Source organism: Glandiceps talaboti, chromosome 4, assembly GCF_964340395.1.
Source record: "Glandiceps talaboti chromosome 4, keGlaTala1.1, whole genome shotgun sequence".
In the NCBI taxonomy this organism is placed as follows: Eukaryota; Metazoa; Hemichordata; class Enteropneusta; family Spengelidae; genus Glandiceps; species Glandiceps talaboti.
This window is the reverse complement of record NC_135552.1, coordinates 11,238,661-11,259,389: the sequence shown is the minus strand read 5'-3', so window position 1 is coordinate 11,259,389 and position 20,729 is coordinate 11,238,661. Positions and strand designations below refer to the sequence as shown.

General features: G+C 35.6%; 1 protein-coding gene across 7 annotated transcripts in view; it reads left to right on the top strand.

Moving 5' to 3' along the window:
* LOC144434679 (serine/threonine-protein phosphatase 6 regulatory ankyrin repeat subunit C-like) overlaps positions 1–11,258 on the top strand; it is a 50,614-nt gene extending 39,356 nt beyond the window's left edge. For 5 of the 7 annotated variants that reach the window (XM_078123188.1, XM_078123186.1, XM_078123187.1 and 2 more), the window contains 13 exons: positions 633–842; positions 1,582–1,765; positions 2,894–2,968; positions 3,946–4,147; positions 4,894–5,099; positions 5,450–5,654; positions 6,465–6,552; positions 7,099–7,182; positions 7,881–8,026; positions 8,314–8,396; positions 8,778–8,860; positions 9,538–9,629; positions 10,327–11,258. In XM_078123188.1, the coding sequence (XP_077979314.1) occupies positions 633–842; positions 1,582–1,765; positions 2,894–2,968; positions 3,946–4,147; positions 4,894–5,099; positions 5,450–5,654; positions 6,465–6,552; positions 7,099–7,182; positions 7,881–8,026; positions 8,314–8,396; positions 8,778–8,860; positions 9,538–9,629; positions 10,327–10,553 (1,885 nt within the window). In that variant the 3' untranslated portion in view covers positions 10,554–11,258. The remainder of the gene's footprint in view (positions 1–632; positions 843–1,581; positions 1,766–2,893; positions 2,969–3,945; positions 4,148–4,893; positions 5,100–5,449; positions 5,655–6,464; positions 6,553–7,098; positions 7,183–7,880; positions 8,027–8,313; positions 8,397–8,777; positions 8,861–9,537; positions 9,630–10,326) is intronic. The other 2 variants (XM_078123191.1, XM_078123190.1) reach the window with 1 other exon arrangement.
* The last annotated feature ends 9,471 nt before the right edge of the window (positions 11,259–20,729 follow it).

Genomic DNA, 20,729 nt, shown 5'->3' with positions numbered 1-20,729 from the left:
AAATTATAGCTCACGTAGCAGCTCAACGACTAGTACGCATGCACATCCTTTATACTATGCAATGTTTTTTGGGTGGTTTTACCCAAGGATGCATTGCGGCACAATGACTACGCATGCACGTTCTATATACTATGCACATTCTCCACGTTGAGGGCGCTATCTACAATATCATGATGAGGCAGCCGGTCACAAATAGATCTACCCTCATATACGCTTCACGAGGTTATGTGCTTTGCCTAGTTATGATATTATAGAATTTTTTAGAATTATATAGAATTAATGTTGGGGGGGGGGGGTGTATTAGCACTCATGCTTGCAGTGTTTTCTGCTGCACTTTCACTCACTATACTCATGAAAGTACTGCCACAGAGAACACTGCAAGTACACCAAACTTGCACTCTGGAGAATAGATATGTCTTTAACTTCTTTTTGAACGAGTTAGCTATTGGCAGTGTATTCCATGGACGGGGTGCAGCATGTGAGAATGCACACCCACCATCTGACATTAGTGTAATTCACAAACTGTAAACTTTATCAGACATGAATCACCTGTGGTTCAACAGTTTGATAAAACTCACAAAGCCGTGAAGCACAATGTTGTAACTAACACTCCTTTCCTTTGTTCTTGACAGCAATGTTGAATGTCTTGACTTATTAATGAGTAGTGGTGCTGATTTTACACTGACTGATAACTTTGGTAGGACACCTTTACACTACGCAGCTGGTAATGTTCACTACCAATGTGTCTTGTCTTTAGTGGCAATGGGTGCTAATGTCAACCAGACGGACAGTAGAGAATGTACACCTCTTCACTACGCTGCTGCCTCAGATGCTGATGCCAAGTAAGTTTTGAGTTTAACTTGCTATTAGTGTATTAAGATTGGGGGAGGGAGGGGAGGGGTTGTGTAGAAGAGAACTCACACCATTCCACTGTGCTGCTGCCTCGGGTGCAGACTTTTGAGTTTTACTTGCTACTAGCATATCAAGACGGGGTTAATTTCATTGAGAGGGAGGGAGGTTGTACAGTAGAGCTTGCACGCCATATCATTATACTTCTACCCCAGGTGCACATGCAAAGTATCATTAGAGCATTACTTGCTACTAATGTATTAAGATTGGGATAGAGGTTTGGGTTGGAGAATGGGGGTAGTAGGGGGTGGGGGTGTTGAGATAAAGATTGTACCGCCACTGGACTATGTCTGTATCGTAGGTGCAAACTTAAGGCAAAGGAAGTTCAGAATTTCACCTGCTAGTGTATCACTTGGAGAGATTGTGTATTATTGTGAAGTAGTGGGTGTGAAAACTTTAATTTTAAATCGTTTACTATCCGTAGTAATTTGTACACTTCATATATAAGCATGTTGTGGCAAGAGTGTGAGTCAATGACCAAGAGTTATAAAAATGTATCATTATTGTGTTAATTTGGTAACTGTTTCGCCATGAGAACTTTATCAAACTATTGAGCTAATTCACTACTACTAATATATATCATGCACCAAATTTCAGCACAGAAGTTGAAAAGATTGACTTGATGTTCACACATTGACCACACCATGTACGTATAAATGATTGTTTTTGTAGAAGCCGGTGTTCTTTCACAATGTGGTCGTATGTAGAGGAATCCCAAATGACAAGTACTTTCACTGTTTGCAGGGTTGTGGAACACTTGCTACGGAACGATGCCAACCCTTGTCTACGTGATGGCAACGGATTCAATCCAGTCCATTACTCTGCAGCCAATGGACATAAACTGGCTTTGGAAATGGTAACATATGTATAGCATAAATAAGTTATAAACGGGCTGTGTCTTCAAATTTTATCGGAGTTAAAAAAAACACACAAATGAGAACTGGATGGTCTCAGCAAAACACAACTCAAAAGCAAAGTTTATCTGAGTTGAAAAACACACAAATGAGAACTGGGTGGTCTCAGCAAAACACAACTCAAAAGCAAAGTTTATCTGAGTTTAAAAACACACAAGTGAAAACCAGTTGATCTCAACAAAACAAGATTTCCAAAAGTTCTGACTAGCATTCACCCTGTTAACAGAGCATCAGGTCAGCAGTTTATCAGGGTTTATATAACTACATGTAAAATCTCTGGTAGCATGCTAAATAAATTAGAGAATTTAATGTCCTTATGAAAGTAAATGAAAACGAGAAAAGTATTTCAAAAGGTAGAAAATATCCCAAAATAGTTGCAGGTAGATTTTAATTTTGAAGTAGATTTTAATTTAGAATGAATTATATCTGTTAACTCTCGGTACCTGAAATAGAACATCCTAGGCAAATCATAAAAATTATGAACATTCGGATTTCTGGTCAACACCATAACTTCCGTTCCATGTGCTTCACATGCATTACAATGGGCGCATGTGAGAATAAGTCAACCTTCTTGTTCTGTTTTGACCCTCTAGAATGAGGTAAAATGCTATTGCAGATACTGAGAATAAGTCTACCATCTTGTTCTATTTTGACCCTCTAGCATGAGGTAAAATGCTATTGCAGATACTGAGAATAAGTCAACCTTCTTGTTCTATTTTGACCCTCTAGCATGAGGTAAAATGCTATCACAGGTACTGGGAATAAGTCAACCATCTCGTTCTATTTTGACCCTCTAGCATGAGGTAAAATGCTATTGCAGATACTGAGAATAAGTCAACCTTCTTGTTCTATTTTGACCCTCTAGCATGAGGTAAAATGCTATCACAGGTACTGACAATTGGTTCCCATATATTCATTTGATATGAATATATTAAACACATGGTGGAGGTTAGACTGATAGATTTGCCATTGTTGGTGTTCTTTTGCCATACTTTGGGAAGCAATGGGTGCCCACAGGAGTAATCACACAGTATTGATATAAAGCCTTACTTTGTCTGTTTCCGTTTCAGTTACTTGATGTAGCAGCCACAGACCTGCTTAGTAGAAGTGGTGCAGCACCTCTTACCACACCATTACATTTAGCTGTAAGTTGTTATATTTTTATTCACTGTGTAACAACTGAGTTGTAGAATAGTCAGTGTCTTTGTTAAAGGTGGTATAAGTAAGCAGGTAAAGTCTACCTGAGTTCCCCTGGTCATTTTACCGGGGTTCCCCTGGTCATTTTACCGGGGTTCCCCTGGTCATTTTACCAGGGTTCCCCTGGTCATTTTACCAGGGTTCCCCTGGTCATTTTACCAGGGTTCCCTATCAAATTCACAGTACAATGTATTGGAAATTATGCCAGTTTTACCACATTCCCCCTTTCTGTTACTGGAGGCTCCCCAACCTTAGCATAAACACTGACAGTTATGACAGAATCTCTTTACACACTTTTATTACACTCTAGTATTACGGTATTCCTTACTATCATGTGTATGCAGCACCTGATTGACTTGCTTTAAAACAAAGTATGAATGTCTGTATGGTATGAGACCAAATTTTAAAGTTCAAAGACTCATTTTTGGTTTTACATGTACCATAGTATACTGTGCACAATACAAAGCCAATGAGTAGTTAACTAGATAAATGAATGAATGAATACAGGTTTATATAATAGCATCACATTGTTCACTAGATGGTTATGACTTCAATGTTTATGACTGAGTACTAGTAAACATTAGATTGATGGTACCATTAAATTCAATGTTTTTAGTTAAGTGTAGTATGAAGTAGGTAAAATCTACACAAACTTTTTGTCATTATAAACCCCCCCCCCCCCAAAAAAAAAAAAAAAAAAAATTATGATACTGTGTATGTATGAATTTTACTATATCTCTTCCTTTTCTGTTATTGAGGTTCCCATACCTCACTGAAAAGATTGTATGTATCATACATGTTAGGGTAAAATTAATTGTGGTCTTGTATTCTCTTCCTCATTATACTATAATGGCTGTCTATAATGCATCAGCCATTACCATTGTCTTGTCATATGATATCTAATGTAGATTGTTTTGTGTTGCAGTCATACAATGGCCATGTAGATGCATTGTTAGTTTTAATGCGTAATATTATGAATCTGGATATCCAAGATGCTAATGGTAGGACACCTCTTGACCTAGCTGCTTTCAAAGGTCATTCAGAATGTGTTGAAGCATTAATATTACAAGGTGCTACTATACTGGTACATGACTCAGTATCTAAGAGAACACCATTGCATGCTGCTGGTAAGTCCTTTCATTTCAAGTTCTCAACAAAATGAAGTAAAAAATTACAGTAGTTTTTAATTTCAATGCTTGATTTGACCTTCTAAATAATTGAACATTATTGTGTAGTACAGTGAAGTACACCACAACACAACACAACACACCACACTACATCACATCACACAACACAACACAACACAACACAACACAACACACCACAACACAACACAACACAACACAACACAACACAACACAACACAACACAACACAACACAACACAACACACCACTCCACACCACACCACAACACACCACAACACACCACACCTCACCGCATCACATCACATCACATCACATCACATCACATCACATCACTGTGCAGTACACTGTGGTACATTACAGTACAGAAATTATTAGAAAAGTCACCAATCTCAGTCCTCTGTTCGTTGGCAAATGCCAGGATTGTTCTAAAGTCTTTTTCCTTCCCAAAGCAGAATTCGAATTTGATGACATACTCGAAAAAGGTACCACAAATTGCCTTCACTTTGAGAAAAGATTTTGAAAAGATTTTATTGAAATCTAGACACCTCTCATGTTTTAAATAGTTAGTCAACTGAAAGCTTCAAAAGCAGTTTTGGGCTAACCAGAATTAGATGAATTGATTAACTAACCTGAATTGATGAGTTATCTTGCTATTTTTTTTTACACTTGAACACAAACCAATTGTAACATTGTTTGATAATGATGATTTAATTTCTTTGTTACCAGGGTATAATGGACACACAGAATGTCTACGGATATTAATACAGAATGCAGACAGTCAAAGTATTGTTGATTGTTTAGATGAACAACGTAGAAGTCCTCTAATGATAGCTGTAGCTAATGGTCATATAGACTGTACATTACTACTACTAGGTCAAGGTGCTAATGTCAATGCTCATGATGTCTACCACAGGACAGCCTTACATAGAGGGGTAAGTAAACTTACCAATGTGGTAAGGTACCTTATCTTTATACCACACCACTTTATAAGTTGTGAGGTTCTAGGACAAACTCCCCCCGGACAAACGCCCCTGTAGGACCCTGTTTGTCCGGGGGGGGGGGGGGGGGGGGGGGGTTGTCCTGTTACCAAGTTGTGATAGTTAGCACTGGATTTTACTCCTGCTAGGCTAGTGTGTGGATGTTAATGCTGTTGATATATATCTACCACAGGACAGCCTTACTTAGAGGTGTAAGTAACCTTAGTGTACCAAAAGAGTAATTGTTTCTGAGAAACTTTGTACCAAATAATAAGTGTGTCTTTCAATTTTCCTTTTATTTCCAGTCTGCCAATGGTCATGAAGAATGTGTAGATGCCTTGTTACAACACCATGCTGACCCATCATGTCGTGATGTCAAAGGTCGCACACCATCACACATGGCAGCAGCATGTGGCCATGTTGGTATGCTAGGTGCATTAATACAGGCTGGTTGTGATAATGTGGTTGACAATCAAAACTACACACCATTACATTGGGCTTGCTATAATGGTGAGTGTATAATAGGAATGACTTGTTTTCAAGTCTTACCATACTCTGTTTTGTCCTGACAAAGAATGTTTCCTTAAAGGGAAATACCACTCCAGGAAAGAAAGGCATTTCCATAAACTTTGGGTTCTTGAGAATTATTTCATGGTTTTACATAACCTACATTACATATGATTTCAGAAAAACATCAATTTGAACTTCTGCCTCATTTGGGGATCTTTGTTGTGGGCCACACTGCCTCATTGGAGTCAGTAGAAATGTGTATGCAGTGATTGAACAATGAATATTCATGTCATTTTCACTGAAGGCAATAAGGGTCATGAATATGCATGTCATTTTGACTAAAAATGATAGCTCATATGGGTCATGAATAAGCCATGACATGACTCTCCAGAACCCCAAGTTCACATAAATGACTTTATTTCTGGGACTGGCATTACTCTTTAACATATTGATCTTAGTTTCTCGTATACATGAGTTTGTGAAAGTCCTTTTGAGTGATTTTAATTTTATACTGAAATTGTCATGAGTAATGAAGGGCTCACTGTCACAGAACTTGTGTTTCACTTCTTAAGAGACAAGAGTACTAGAACTATTGGATAGTATAATGTTGGTTACAGTGGAACTCAAATATCACCAAAGATCTTAAATATTTGTCTATTTTGCGAAATCCTGTACTTCAACTACTGTTTTGACAGCAATGCTGTTTAAAATTGAAATGACAAAAAATTAAAGAAGTTTGTGACTGCCTAGATGCATCCTAGAGAGATAAATGATAGTATGTTTCTAATGTTTATATTCATAATACTATAGGTCATGAGAGCTGTGTGGAACTCCTTCTAGAACAAGACCAAAGCATTTACTTTGAAGGCAATACATTCTCTCCTCTTCACTGTGCAGTGTAAGTTTATATTTCCAAGTCTTACCTTTTATCCAAACCATGGACAACTTGATATGTAGTCTGTATACTAGGCGTAGCAATCAAACCATGAACTTGAAGGTAGAAAAAAATGATTACAGTAAACGTGTGATAAGTTAATGTTTGTATTTCATCATCATCACTAACATTACTTTCAGAGTAATGAAACTGTTTTGGAAAAGCATAGACAGTTGAGACACTGTCTATGGGAGAAGTCATTGTTGAACATTGAAATGTTATTCTTGTTTGTATTGATATAGAAATAACCATGTCTCTTTATTCTTCTTCTGGACCTAAAACCTGGAAGTTATGATTTCTTTATCATTGTGAAGCCAATCCTTTGATAGGGATCACACCAGTATGTATGTACTATATCATCCCCAATTTTGTTCTTCATTCAGGCAAGAAAAATACAAGTGATCTCGGGGGCCTAAAAGTATGAAGCCCCTTATTCAACCTGGCATGTGTGTGTGGTGTAGTAATTTTTGTGACAAAAATTAATATTTATTGATGCTTTTTGTTCTTCAGTCTGAATGACAATGAAACATGTGGTGAGTTGTTACTAGAAGCACTTGGAGACAAGATTGTAAATGGACAAGACCAGAAAGGAAGGTAAGAATAGAATTACACTTCAAAGTTTTACAATATTTTGCAAGTATTTCATTGTTGTTGTTATTGAAGTATTTGGTAGCTGTTGTGTGTGTGTGTGTGTGTGTGTGTGTGTGTGTGTGTGTGTGTGTGTGTGTGTGTGTGTGTGTGTGTGTGTGTGTGTGTGTGTGTGTGCGTGCGTGCGCGTGCGTGCGTGCGTGTGTGTGTGTGTGTGTGTGTGTGTGTGTGTGTGTGTGTGTGTGTGCATATGTTTGTTGTTTGGAGGGGGGTATTTTCTGTATGTTCCTTGTCAATTCACATCAGTAAATATTAGTATTCATTTGTGAGCAGACACATATAAGCATTTTCTCATAAGTGGTATTTTTTTTAAACTTTGCATTTTATCATGTGTGTGTATGTGTTTAGTTTAGACAATTTTAGGTATTAGTTAGAAGTCCAGTGTTATATCAGACATCCTATGTTTGTCTATGTAGTTGCACTTCTTTTCAGTCTTTGCTAGTATGACCTTGACTGTATGAGCACTTATCACCACCATAGTGATGAAAAACTTGAATATATTACATCATATCTCATTGATGCTTGTAGGACTTCATTACATGCAGTGTCACTCAATGAATTCACTTGATACCATCAGTGTCAATGTCAGTCAATGATACGTAATATCATTCAATTTAATTAAATATATTTTTCGTTATTTATAGGACTCCATTACATGCAGCATCCTTTAATGACCAGATTGAATGTCTACAACTTTTACTAAGTAATGGTGCTGAAGTCAACATATCAGACACTGTGGGTAAAACTCCACTTATCCTGGCATCAGAGAATGGATCAGCTGGTGCTGTAGGTAAGTATCTGTCTGTAGTCCCCCATTTACATGTAGACATACCTTATCTCAGGTTGGACAGTTTGTATTTACACATAACAATACAGCTATGGAAATCATGCATGTTCACATGTAGACTAGGTTAAGAATGGTTTCAAGAGACTTCTCAATATCATAGGTGTCCTAGGTGAAGATGGTTTCACTTTAGTCATTTAGTAATACATGTATACCAGTCTATCATCCTATCTGATGTATGTAAAAACTAGTTTGATGTTTCTTTAATACCATGTTTTCTTGTCTTGTCACAGAAATGCTTGTAAACAGTGCTGGCGCTGACATAACTCTCGCAGATGAAGACAAGAACACAGCCCTTCATGCTGCATGTAACCAGGTAAACCACTCTAGGCTCACTCATATAGCTATAAATAGGTTCAAATTCATCTTAACACTCTTTGTATTTGTCAAAACAAAGAGATTGTGATAAATGTGATGTCATCACCAGAGGTTTTACCCATAAACCCTTGCAAGAAATTCCAAAAATGGCTGAACACATGACAAGTGCAGTAGGGCTTCTTAATAAGATTTCAATGTTGAGAAACTTAAGGAGGTGCTATTTTATCACCCAAATTCATATTAGGTAAGCCAATAGCAGTAATCAATACAAGTGTACTAAGGACAGAAATAAGTCTGACTTTTCCTGTAATATTGAACCATTATTTAGCAAGCTAGTTTGGTTTGTCTGTGACATTTTCTGTGTACTTTGATTTTTCAGGGTAACACCACATGTGCCTTGCTGGTGTTGGAGAAGATAGAGCATGTATCCCTAATAAACCTAGCAAACAGTAAAGGACAATGGTGAGATAACATACATGGAATTTTCATTTCGTTAAATTTGTATTTGTTATCGATTGATGTGACATTAACTTTTATGATAGTTTGTTCTCTCGTCTGTTTAAGTTGGTCTCTATTTGTGAATACTCTGATATAAAAAAATACTGTGGGTACTCCCATTATTGCTCATTACAAAGTTGTAAAAATAATTCTAGGAAGCACACAACATCTTTATCATTCTTCAACTCAACACTGATGTGAATGCAAGTAAACGACAAAACCCAAAATGTCAACAAAAAATTCCAAGATGTTAAAAGACCGTACATCTCTTGATTTAATACATCTTGGTTTTTGTCAATGATATTTATACCATGCACGTGTCAAGTTGAACAAAAAATATGGAATACAACTGTATATACTCTGGTCATTCTGTCATGACAACAGGTGTCTACATCATTGATTCTGTTTTGTTTGAAATATGAATCAAAACGTTCAAAATTTTCATTACTTTCCCTATTTTTTTCTTTGATATTACTGGTGATGGTATAATTATATTACTCCCCAAAATGTTTTTTTCATTCAGCTAGAAAATACTCATAGTGACAAAGCCCCTTAAGTCACTCATATTTTCCTTGACTGAACGAAGAATAATTTGGGGGAATAAAATATAATTATTTTCTTGTCTGTTTTCTCCCCTGTAGTCCTCTGCATATAGCAGCTCGTAATGGTCTTGTACCAGTAGTGCAGGAACTCATCTCAAAAGGTGCTAGTGTCTTGGCTGTAGATGAGCATGGTGAGGTTATAACATTGTCATTCAGTGGAAGAACAACATTTTTAGTTTTTTTTAAATCAGTATGTCTACATACATTGAATAGAAAAGAAGTTCCCAGTGGCATGATCAGTGAAAGTTAGCAGGGCTAGAAATTTGGAGTAGTCCAGGGCACATAGACTACTAAACATTGTATCTAGATTACCAAATTAGCAGTAGACCAGGACACATAGACTACTATACATTGTATCTAGACTATCAAATTAGCAGTAGACCAGGACACAAAGATTACTATACATTGTATCTAGATTACCAAATTAGTAGTAGTCCAAGGCACATAGATTACTAAACATTGTATCTAGATTACCAAATTAGCAGTAGTCCAAGGCACATAGATTACTAAACATTGTATCTAGATTACCAAATTAGCAGTAGTCCAGGACACATAGACTACTAAACATTGTATCTAGACTACCAAATTATCAATAGTCCATGACACATAGACTATTAAACATTGTATCTAGACTACCAAATTATCAGTAGTTCAGGACACATACACTATTAAACACCATATTGAGACTCCTACGTTTATGAGGTGTTAGTCTGTTCGACCAATGGAAATCAATAGAGAATTTTATTAGCTGAAATTTTTCACTTGGCCAATTTTGGCTGGATTTTTGCCACTTTGATGGAGTTTTCATTTTCTTTTATTCTTTGACAGGATATACTCCAGCCCTGAGTTGTGCCTCCAGTTCTCAGGTGGCAGACTGTTTGGCTCTTATTCTTGCCAACATGATGCCGTTTGCCTCACCAGGTAGTACTAACAACTCCAGAATAGCACTAGCCATGACAGGGGAGCTGTCAAGAACACGGACACTCGGATCGGATACTCCAGAGAACAGTAGCAGGGCTGAAAGCTATGCTGACTCAGATTCGGAAACGTACTGATAAGATCCTGACACTACCTGTAAATTGAAATTAGTACAGACTTCCCATTGAAATAAGGTGGGCTTATTATGAACAGAGGGGTGGATGAATGTAAATGAGGGGGCAGAGCAGGTGAAACTGATCAATGTGACAAGAAATTCCAGCATGATCCAAGCAACGTCAGACTATGCAAGATCAAACAAAGAGTCAATATCAATGGTTGGAGAGACAATATAACAGGGAATTCTGATTCATGCTCTGATTCTGAGCGAGAAATTTGATAAAAAAAAAAGTCCAAGAAAAGCAACTCCAAACTGATACGAAATGAAGTGCACTTGAAGAACCTCACCAAATAATATGTACAAGATAAATAAACATGGTGATATATACAGAGAAAATGGAATTTTGTGTGTAAATATTCTAATAAAACACATACAAGATAACTTCACTGAAATATTGCTATAGAGGCCAGTTTGGTCTGTTTTTAGACACATAGCTGTTGATTATTTGGTTTTGTAAATGTTCATTTATATTCATGATGTATATAATTTTCAAGACATAAAATACAATACATTCCTTTGGTAAGTATGTAAATTGAATCCATGACATCTTGAGTTTTAGGGGCCCAACATGTTTGATTCTCAAATAAATTACCATGGTATCAGAATTTATGGAATAAAATATGTGCATTTCATGTGACAGCTTTTTCTCTCTTTCTCGATAGTTTGCGTGGATTTTAGGCCCTTTTTTTGCCAGAACTCTGATGCGTGTGTGTGTGTGTGCGCGCACGTGTGCATGTGTGTGTGTGCATACACACACACACACACACGCATGCATACATACATACATACATACATACATACATACATACATACATACATACATACATACATACATACAACGCTGATGTTCTGGATGTACTTGATTGGTTGCCACAGTAAATGTCAATTTTAGGGCAAATCCTTGTGGCAGATTGTACTTCTTGATTACCGCATCTTTCTACCTACTAATGTACAACAAGATGATGAAAATGTTTGCCTTGAGATGTACAAATTGTAAATAAAGAAATACGACAGCATTCAGTGTTACCAAAATATTGCCCTTTAAGGGTGTACAGTGTAGTATATATATGGAGTACTATGCCTGGCACAATGCAGTCGAGCAATTGTAAAGGGTGCCACCAATGGTAGAACTTTAAAATGCTTTTGTTTTTAGTAGATTCACACTAAAGGTGCATGCAAGTGAATGATTTAATTCGTGATACACTGATTTACCTATTTGAAAATTGAGCAAAATTCAATTGGATAATATTTTTGTACTTGTGAGGTGTTTCTACGTTAAAAATAATAACTTCCGAAAAGTTGCCAAAAAATTTGTAATCTATGTCTTTGTAAGTGCACAATCAATATATATGTATGGTATGTCAGGGATTGTCAGGTATTCAATATATGCTCAGGATAACTCCTTAGTATTTGCATGTCCTCCCCTACGGTTTATAATGGAATAGTCAATATCTGCTCAAGTACTGTTGGCGATTCCATTTTTGTATGCATATAGAGGGGCTATTTGTTGAAATTTATGTTTTCTACAACTGGAGGTGGGTTTTCTTTTAACATTATGCTCAAATGCAGTAGAAATGTTTGCAGTGTACCCAGCAGTAATTCTTTCAGGACCATTTCTTGTGTATTAACTTCAGATTATAGCCATTAAAATGGTTGAATCTCTACTTTGACCTTTGACTTTTTGAGAAGCTAAGAAAAGTAAAACAGTTATTAATTCTGTAACCTCTCTATAATTAATTCATTGGAGGGCATGAAAAGGGGTTTACAATGAAATGATTATTATAGAGAAGTATGTACTCTATTTTGAAATATGATTTTGGAGGATACGAGAACATGTTTTGAACAGAGTATTCCCTAAAACAAAGTCCATTATCATAAAGTTTACAATATATCTGTATGCCCTTTTCTATGTTCATACGTACGCACTCATTGTTAAATTTATGTTTGCACCAGAAAGATACTGGCAAAGTTTAAAAACGGGTAAATGGTTTCTCATTTTCTCTCCAAAGAACATAGAATTGTCGTTTGTTACAGACATTGCTCAACTGTAAAATATGTAGACAACATCAAAGTGTGATTTTGTGAAGGGGTGGTATTAAAGAGGGTAAACTTTGACTAAAATTCATCAGTCAATTTACCAGCTTTCCATGCCAACATTACATCGTTCAATATATTAGAAATCTGTGAAACATTTACAATGTTTACTCTGATCTGTTCTATACCAAGGTTTAAAATCTTAGCAAAAAACGTTATCAAAGGAAACTAATTGATATATATATTTTGATGTTATCTACTTCAGTCAGAAATGTTTGTGTAAAACTTGACAATTCCATGGTCTGTTCCCCAGAATTAGAGAGAGAGAAAGATTCTTACCAAAGTAACCGATTGTAATATATATTTGGTGGGCTGACCAACTAGTGTCTTTGGTTTGAAAATTTAACATTTGTTGTACTGATCCTATGGAGCTAAGGCTAACACCTCTAAAAATGAATGTTTTCTAAATTATGATACAATAAAACCAAGTTCAAAAATGAATTGTAAAGAATAACTTGATAATTTTTCTTGGCTGCCAATTGACAGTGAATCTGTTTGTTGCATGTCAGCGATGTATTTGTTTGTTTGTGGTATGTAGTTTTATTCAGTTATGACTCAGGAGATTGTGCTTGCCCCTCTTGTTTATCCACCCCACCATCCCTGTAGAATAGATCAATTTATCAATCGAACTGATGAGGTCATTCCAAATAACCAGATATGGTGGGGTGGAGTGGTTGGATTGGGAGGGGACAATTTAATTACCTCATAATAATCATATCTATTTGTACACAGGAGCTGGGTTTTATACCCAGATTTGTTAAGTATTTGTTGTTGTTGAATTTTTTGACTGATTTCAAAGTACAGTACTAGTACTTTTGTCATTTTCCATGCAAAAACGAGTTGTGTAAGTTTGACTTTTTGGAGTAGTTGGCCAGAATAGAGAGATCAGCATCATTATACTAAATTATTCAATTTTTGCTTCTTTATTAGACTTCTTACACAAACTTTTAACACCTTACAAAAACTAACAAGATGCTCACAATGGCTGCAAATTTCTTTACAACGAATGACTGCACAAATCTTTTCAAGAGAAAAAAATAACCCCCTTTTTAAAAAAAACCCCAAAAAACTAGTTATGGTAGAATATGTTGTCACAGCCTACAAGTGCACAAACGAAAATTTCCACTTGCAATTAAAGTCGAAACAATAACTTAGAAGGAAATTCGTAAATTTTCAGTGACATTTCATCAGCTTGGCCAGAGATTTTACTACATTTGGTTGTCGTCATTTCGTTGCTCAAAGACATGAGTCAAAATTTGAGAGTTGTCTTTTTTAAAATGAGTTGATTCTAGCAGAAATTTAATTTGTAATTATGAACCCCCAGAATTCATGAATATTCATTCAATCCTTACATGAATTCTTATGTGAATCTTACTGGATTGGTTTTTACACATGTATGTTTGATATAAAGGGAAACACACTTGAACTGTCTCACTCTGATGGCACAAACTTGTGTATTCTGCCAGCTTGACCTCAAGTGTGACAAGTCTTTAGTAATACAACGAAAATCACAAGACCTGAAACAAAATGTCTGGCTTGACAAAAATCTTACCAACATTTTACCACATTTTGTTGTCTTCTTGACATATCTGTTATTGGTAAGATTTTTGTTGAAACTAGACAATAAAATGTAACAGTGTTAGTAAGAGTTTGGTTTACTATGTCAAACAAGCAAATGAAGCAGTGTTTTATATTAAGATTTTTGCCCAGACGACATTCATTATTCATGTATGTTGCGCATTTCAAAATTCTGAACAACCCAACAACACCTATCTACTACGCCCTCTAGTGGCAGCTAGCCAACAAGGCTAGAGGTTCTACTCAAAAACTTGCTTTCATATTGTAATGTAGAATTGTTTTAAAGCAACCTAAGGCTAAAAGTACTAGAAGTGTTAGATTTCCAGCAAAGCAATCGTCTTCCAACTTTATGACACACACTTTGATGTTATATTAAAAACACATAAATATTGTGTATATTTCACAAGTATACACTTGATGTCATACAAAAACATTAGGAATACATAGCATAGTGTATGTATACTCACACACAATCTGAAATAGCCGAGTTAGATAACTACAATACCTAGATGGTGACAGCCTTTATATTTTAGAAACTTTCACTTGGATGAATGAATAAAAATAATACAAAACCCCCCAAAAATGTGAGTTTTGATCCAGAATGACGCACTGATATGTCATTCCGTGTATGATACTCACTTGTACTATTTCAAAAAAATTACACTTCATTCTTTTACATGTAAAATATATTATTGTACAAGTATAAGCAGGTGTGTACTAACAGTTCTATAGAATTACAATATATGTTTCAACTGATGTTACTGATAAAATTGCGATCTGAAAAGTGAGGTTTAATATGTAAATGACTCTTAAAATAATGAATGTAAAGATGGAATGAATTCTTAGTCTTGGTTTTTCTCTCTCAGTGAAATTATTTTGGTGCACAAATTAACATGTAAATTAGTCACGTCGTTGGTAAATCTACAAATGTCAAGTTCACTGGAACAGAGTGTCAAATTTGAACATAGTGTTGTACATATGACATTGACAATGGATTTGCTTTGAAATGTTACATTTACCACAACCTGACACACTGTGTTAATTGTTGTGTTTTAACCTTGCTGTAAAGTTTTGTATGTACTTTAATAGTACCATGGAATTCAATAATACGACAGAACCTCATGATGCGTGAATGCAAGTATGGCGTATTCAGGGTATTTGCTCAAGTGCTTGCAGCGTTCCATGTGGCCGTACTTTCATGACCGTAGCGAGTGAAAGTGCAGCAGAAAACACTGCAAGCATGAGTACAAATACCTTTGAGTACCCACACTGGCACTCGCATGGCATGGGGTTTTGTTATTATTACATATGTTTACTTGAAACACCGAACGACAATAATGACATTGTGCTGTCACATGCTCTCATGTACAAGAATGATTGCACCATCATTTACATATCATTAATATGCAGGTATGCAATAATATTTTCGGTATTGCACTGCGCTGCAAATACTAATAGTATGTGCATGCATCAGTGCAAGTAATCATTGGTACATATGTAATAAAATGTGGTGTAAGAGGAATCAAACCACAGGAGATCAAAATACATGATAGACTTGTATCAACTATTAAAGTCAGATAGTCAGAACTAGATGTTGTAAATTAAATCATCTCTGTTGACTGAAACCATGCATTGTGTAATACAATACCACCTGTTTTGATGACATTTGGTGACACTTGGATACTACATGTTATTGAGTTCCCATGGTGATAAGAGTGTTTTGATGGGGCTAAAGCGCCACTTAGCATCTCAATGCCAGGGTTTTTATTTCAAATGGGACACTTGAAAGAAATCCATTGTGAATCAGTGACCCAGTTCTCTTCCAGCCTTCAACTCTCAATGTCAAGATAAAAAAACTTGTTAAATTTTCAATGTCACATACGCTGGGTCATGGTCTTTTCAAGAGGTCTGTCATTTCATCGTATTTTTGATTTGTAACAATTTTGACTGCATTATTTTTGATTTTGTATGACATGTAGAAAAGAGATGGACACTATGCAATAGGGCAAAATGCTGTGGATTTATGTACTGTATATATATATTGGATATATTACTGAATTTCAAAAGTGTTACAAATACAGCTGTATTAACCCACTACATATATATGGTCTCTGTTTACATTCTTTCACAAACTTATACAAATATGTCATATGAAATATATGTTTGACCAGCTAGGAAAGCGGGCATAGACTAATTTCGTTCTTACGATGAAGACTCGTCTGTACAGATTAATAGTTACAAAATAAATCTAAACTTTGTAGTGCTGCAACAAAATACTTGGATAAATCCTAGCTTTCAAGCTCAGTCCTCAGGTCTTCTTCAGGGATGTGATGTCTTGGTATTTCATTCATGTCCTGCCACCATATTACCACCACCCCCCCCCACCCCCCCACACGGTTCTACCAACAAGTTTTTACTATTACTTATTCTTTCAATAGATGATGCCAATTTACAGATCAAATTTATGGTAGTGTTTTAAAGCTGCACTAGCTGCAACTGAAATGGTTTTTGATTTTTTTTTAAAGTGTTAGGTACAATAACTTACTCGTAATATTGTACACCCTGAATAGTATTACATTACCTGGGATAAACACATTTTTGTAGCTGTACACACAATCAAATCAAATTGATTTTTGAGTATGCACCCAAAATCAGCGCCCTCAACGGCGATCATGATTACAGATTCAAAACCAAGCTGATGCTCAAGATTGAAACTTACCACTACACTACCTATGTATAATAATATTGAGCACTAATTAACAGATACAATGTCTTTTATAGACAATGCTGAATACTCACGACACTTCTCCAGTTACAGCCACAGTGCTCCTAGTTCAGAAGGATAGCATGTACCTTACGTATACCTCATGAAGATGAAAAACAATAATTTTATTTATTTTGAATATTTAAAAAAAAAGGTGGATGGACTTCAGAGATTCAGTTTCAGTGCACAAATGATATTGACGCCAATTTGAAATGTAATTTTGAAGATGCCAATGGCATGACCGCTGGGGGGGGGGGGGCAGCTCTACTCCCCTTATTTGACATGTGTGCCACCCTGGCTTTGAGATGCATTCTCTAGCCCATTGGTCTAGGTTTTTTTTAGCTGAAGAGCCTAAAATGGGATCCACTGCATTAATTTTGATATTGCTCCGTCTAAAAATGTAGTCCATTAATTGTCATTTACCAAATCATAATTCCAAAATGCTGCCTCCTGAGGGAAATGTATTTTGGTCTAAACATTTGATCTCTGTAATGGTCTAAAATGGGGTATTGGTATATTGGTCAAAATGGCTCTAAAATGGGGCCTGGGGTTGGCAGCACTGGCCGCTGACCACTACCAGAGTTGGCAACTGGTACTGCCTCCATACCAGGAGGGCATGACACATAGGTAGATATGTAGTATATGATGTAATACATTGTACACACTGAGTCATAGAATGTTACTATTAGCCTATATTTATTTTGTACTGTAAGTAGAAGAATACATGTTGCAGTAATATGTACATTTAAATGGACTCTGTTGTTTATGCTGTATAAAACACACAACGTAAAAATACACTATGGAAGCTAACAGTGGAAACTTCTACTTACACACAGGGAGCTGCCATTCATACACACTGGCAGCTGCCATTCATATATTTTCATACAGTGGATACAGCAGTATCTGCCATTCATACACAGTGGAAGCTACCATTCATACACTGAAAATTGCCATTCATTTATAGTGAAACTGCCATTCATACATCACGAAAACTGACATTAACACAGCAGGAACACTATCAGTCAAACACCATGGAAGCCATTGCTTATACACTAATGACACTACAAACATAAATTACAGGAATTGTCAGTATTCCATATAATCTTAAGATGAAGGCAGAAACTCCTTCATCATAAACTTGCTTTGTTTATTGTACATCCCTTAATGTTGTATTAAATCTGTCATCATGATCAGGATCCCGTGAACATGATCCCATTCCCAGAGTTACAGTAACTGTAAATTTCACACTACTTTCCAACATCATTTACATGTTTATGTAAATATCACATCAATGACCTTTGACTTCATGTCTTTATATGGAATTAAAAAACAATATTAGCATAGTATTTACATATCATTAAACAATACCATTAATATTGCACATATACAAGGCATTTCATGGCAACACGTACAGGTCAAAGGGTGAGGTAAGCTGAAGTTTAGTGCTTCTCATTTACATGTAATTTAAATACAATGTTATTCTATAACATGATTGGACAGCAATGTCAACATTAAATCATTTGCATAACTTGTGATGCACTTTTAGCCAATCAGAATTACAGAAAGTATTCCCATGAGATTGTTTTCAGTCCCATTTCCATCAAATATATGATTTGGCGGCAACTATTTTAATCCACAAAAGGACAGTTTGAATATTGTTTTAAGTTTTTAATTATAGTTTCAAGACCTCTTCTGAAAATATTGATCACAAGACCTCGATCTCAAACAGCATAATCATTCATTATTTGAAATTTTTTTCACAAAATACGACAATTGATAATAGCAACTCAATAATTTGTATATTAATATAGTCTCTATGAATGTTTTCAAAGTTCAAAGTTCAGTCTGCCATAGGAAAATGCTTGTAATGTTCAGTTTATACTTCTACTTTTTATGACATGATGACCAAATACACCATTGTTAATACTAGAAATCCTCTTTTAGTAAAAACTTAGCACATGGTTTGCATATTACAGTGTTTTTCATATTTCAGATATCAAAAGTTAGCCTAGAGTCACAGTGTCACCTATACCAGTACATGACATCTGTACATTAACAGAGTTTGGTCTCTTTATAATTTGACATGATGTATTAAATAAACTTGTGAGGGAAGGACTGCTAGCTGTTAGAAATTAACCTCTGTGAGTTGCTTTAATAGTTTGACAAATAAGATCTCAGCGCTCATAATCATACTTTTATGTGTAACAGTCTGGATGACTCAGAAATGACAAATAAAGTTGGAAGGATAATATGACTCATCCTTTCAATGTTCTGAACCATTAATTTTGCTAAATATCCAAATTTGAAGCAATACATGATCATTTTCATCCAGATACATGCATGTGGTATCTCTTACTATCTTTTTCTGTAGATTGTGTCAATTTAACCAAAAAAATGTGTTGCATCAAAAGAAATACAAGGTTGATGAGGTGATGAGAAACATCAAAGGGGTGACCCTTATCTAAGAATGGATGGATGGATTATGATAATACACAGTCACAACACTTTGACTTTTGGCAATGTTTTGAATTCATAAAATACACAGAGTACAGGCTAAACTTACACACATATAATTTAGCAGAATTTGGTTTTAAAAATTGTAATATATGCCATACTATGACTATAACCGGTACCATGACTATCTGGTATTGTAACAAGATATGATAATACAAGAATTGTAGCTGGCAACATTTTGATTCTGACAAATAACTGCACTGAGTATTTGATAACTCTTGTTTTGTACAGCTGTTTTACAGTGGTACAGAACCATCATTTTGTAAATAATCTACTTACAAATCTAGTCAGAATCTTTATGATAGCAAAACACTGAACATTAAAGGGAAACACCACTCCAGGGAATAGAGACATTTTTATAAACTATGGGTTCTGGAGAGTCATTTCATGATTTTACATCACCTACAATTACTTGCAATTTCAGAGAAACATCAAGTTGATCTTGTGCCTTTTTGAAAATGCCTTTTTATATCCTTGAGTGGTATTCCCCTTTAATGTTCACCAGAGATATATTTGGTGTTGTTATTTCACTACTCTTAAAATTGAATTTGTCAAACAGACTGTGCTGTATGTTGTAAGGTATGCCATGATGGGGTGCCCCCTCACATATCGACCAAACCTTTTCACAGGAACAAGGCCCATGAGGGTGAAGTAACACAACGTATCTTACAAGTATTACAGGTTCAACTTGACAGCAGAGAAGATTTATAATTTGAATTGAAAATAATAGATTTTTGTACTCTTGAAGTTGTTTGTCATAATTTGATGAAAACAAGTATTTGATAAGTAACACACATAAATAAACATACAAAAAAGTACAAAACTTACACACACCACACTATTCATTATCAACAAATTAATGGGCCAAAGTATCACATGCACATGTCTGGAAAATCTTATTGAAACATGATTTGTATTTTAGATAGGAAACTCGTTGGAGACACATTTCCCTGAATATCAAAGACTTTAAAATCTCTCTAAAGGTTACAATATGAAAGCTTGTGATTGGTCACTTCAAAATCATCACACAAATGTGGGGTTCAAGGTTTTTTTCTGGGGAATCCACAATCTTTTACAACCCTTAACACCAAAGTAAAGCGTTTTCTGTATGTACCACAGTCATTTATAGCATCCATATCAAGTGTAAAAGTATACTGTCTCATTTGCTAATTGACCACATTAGTA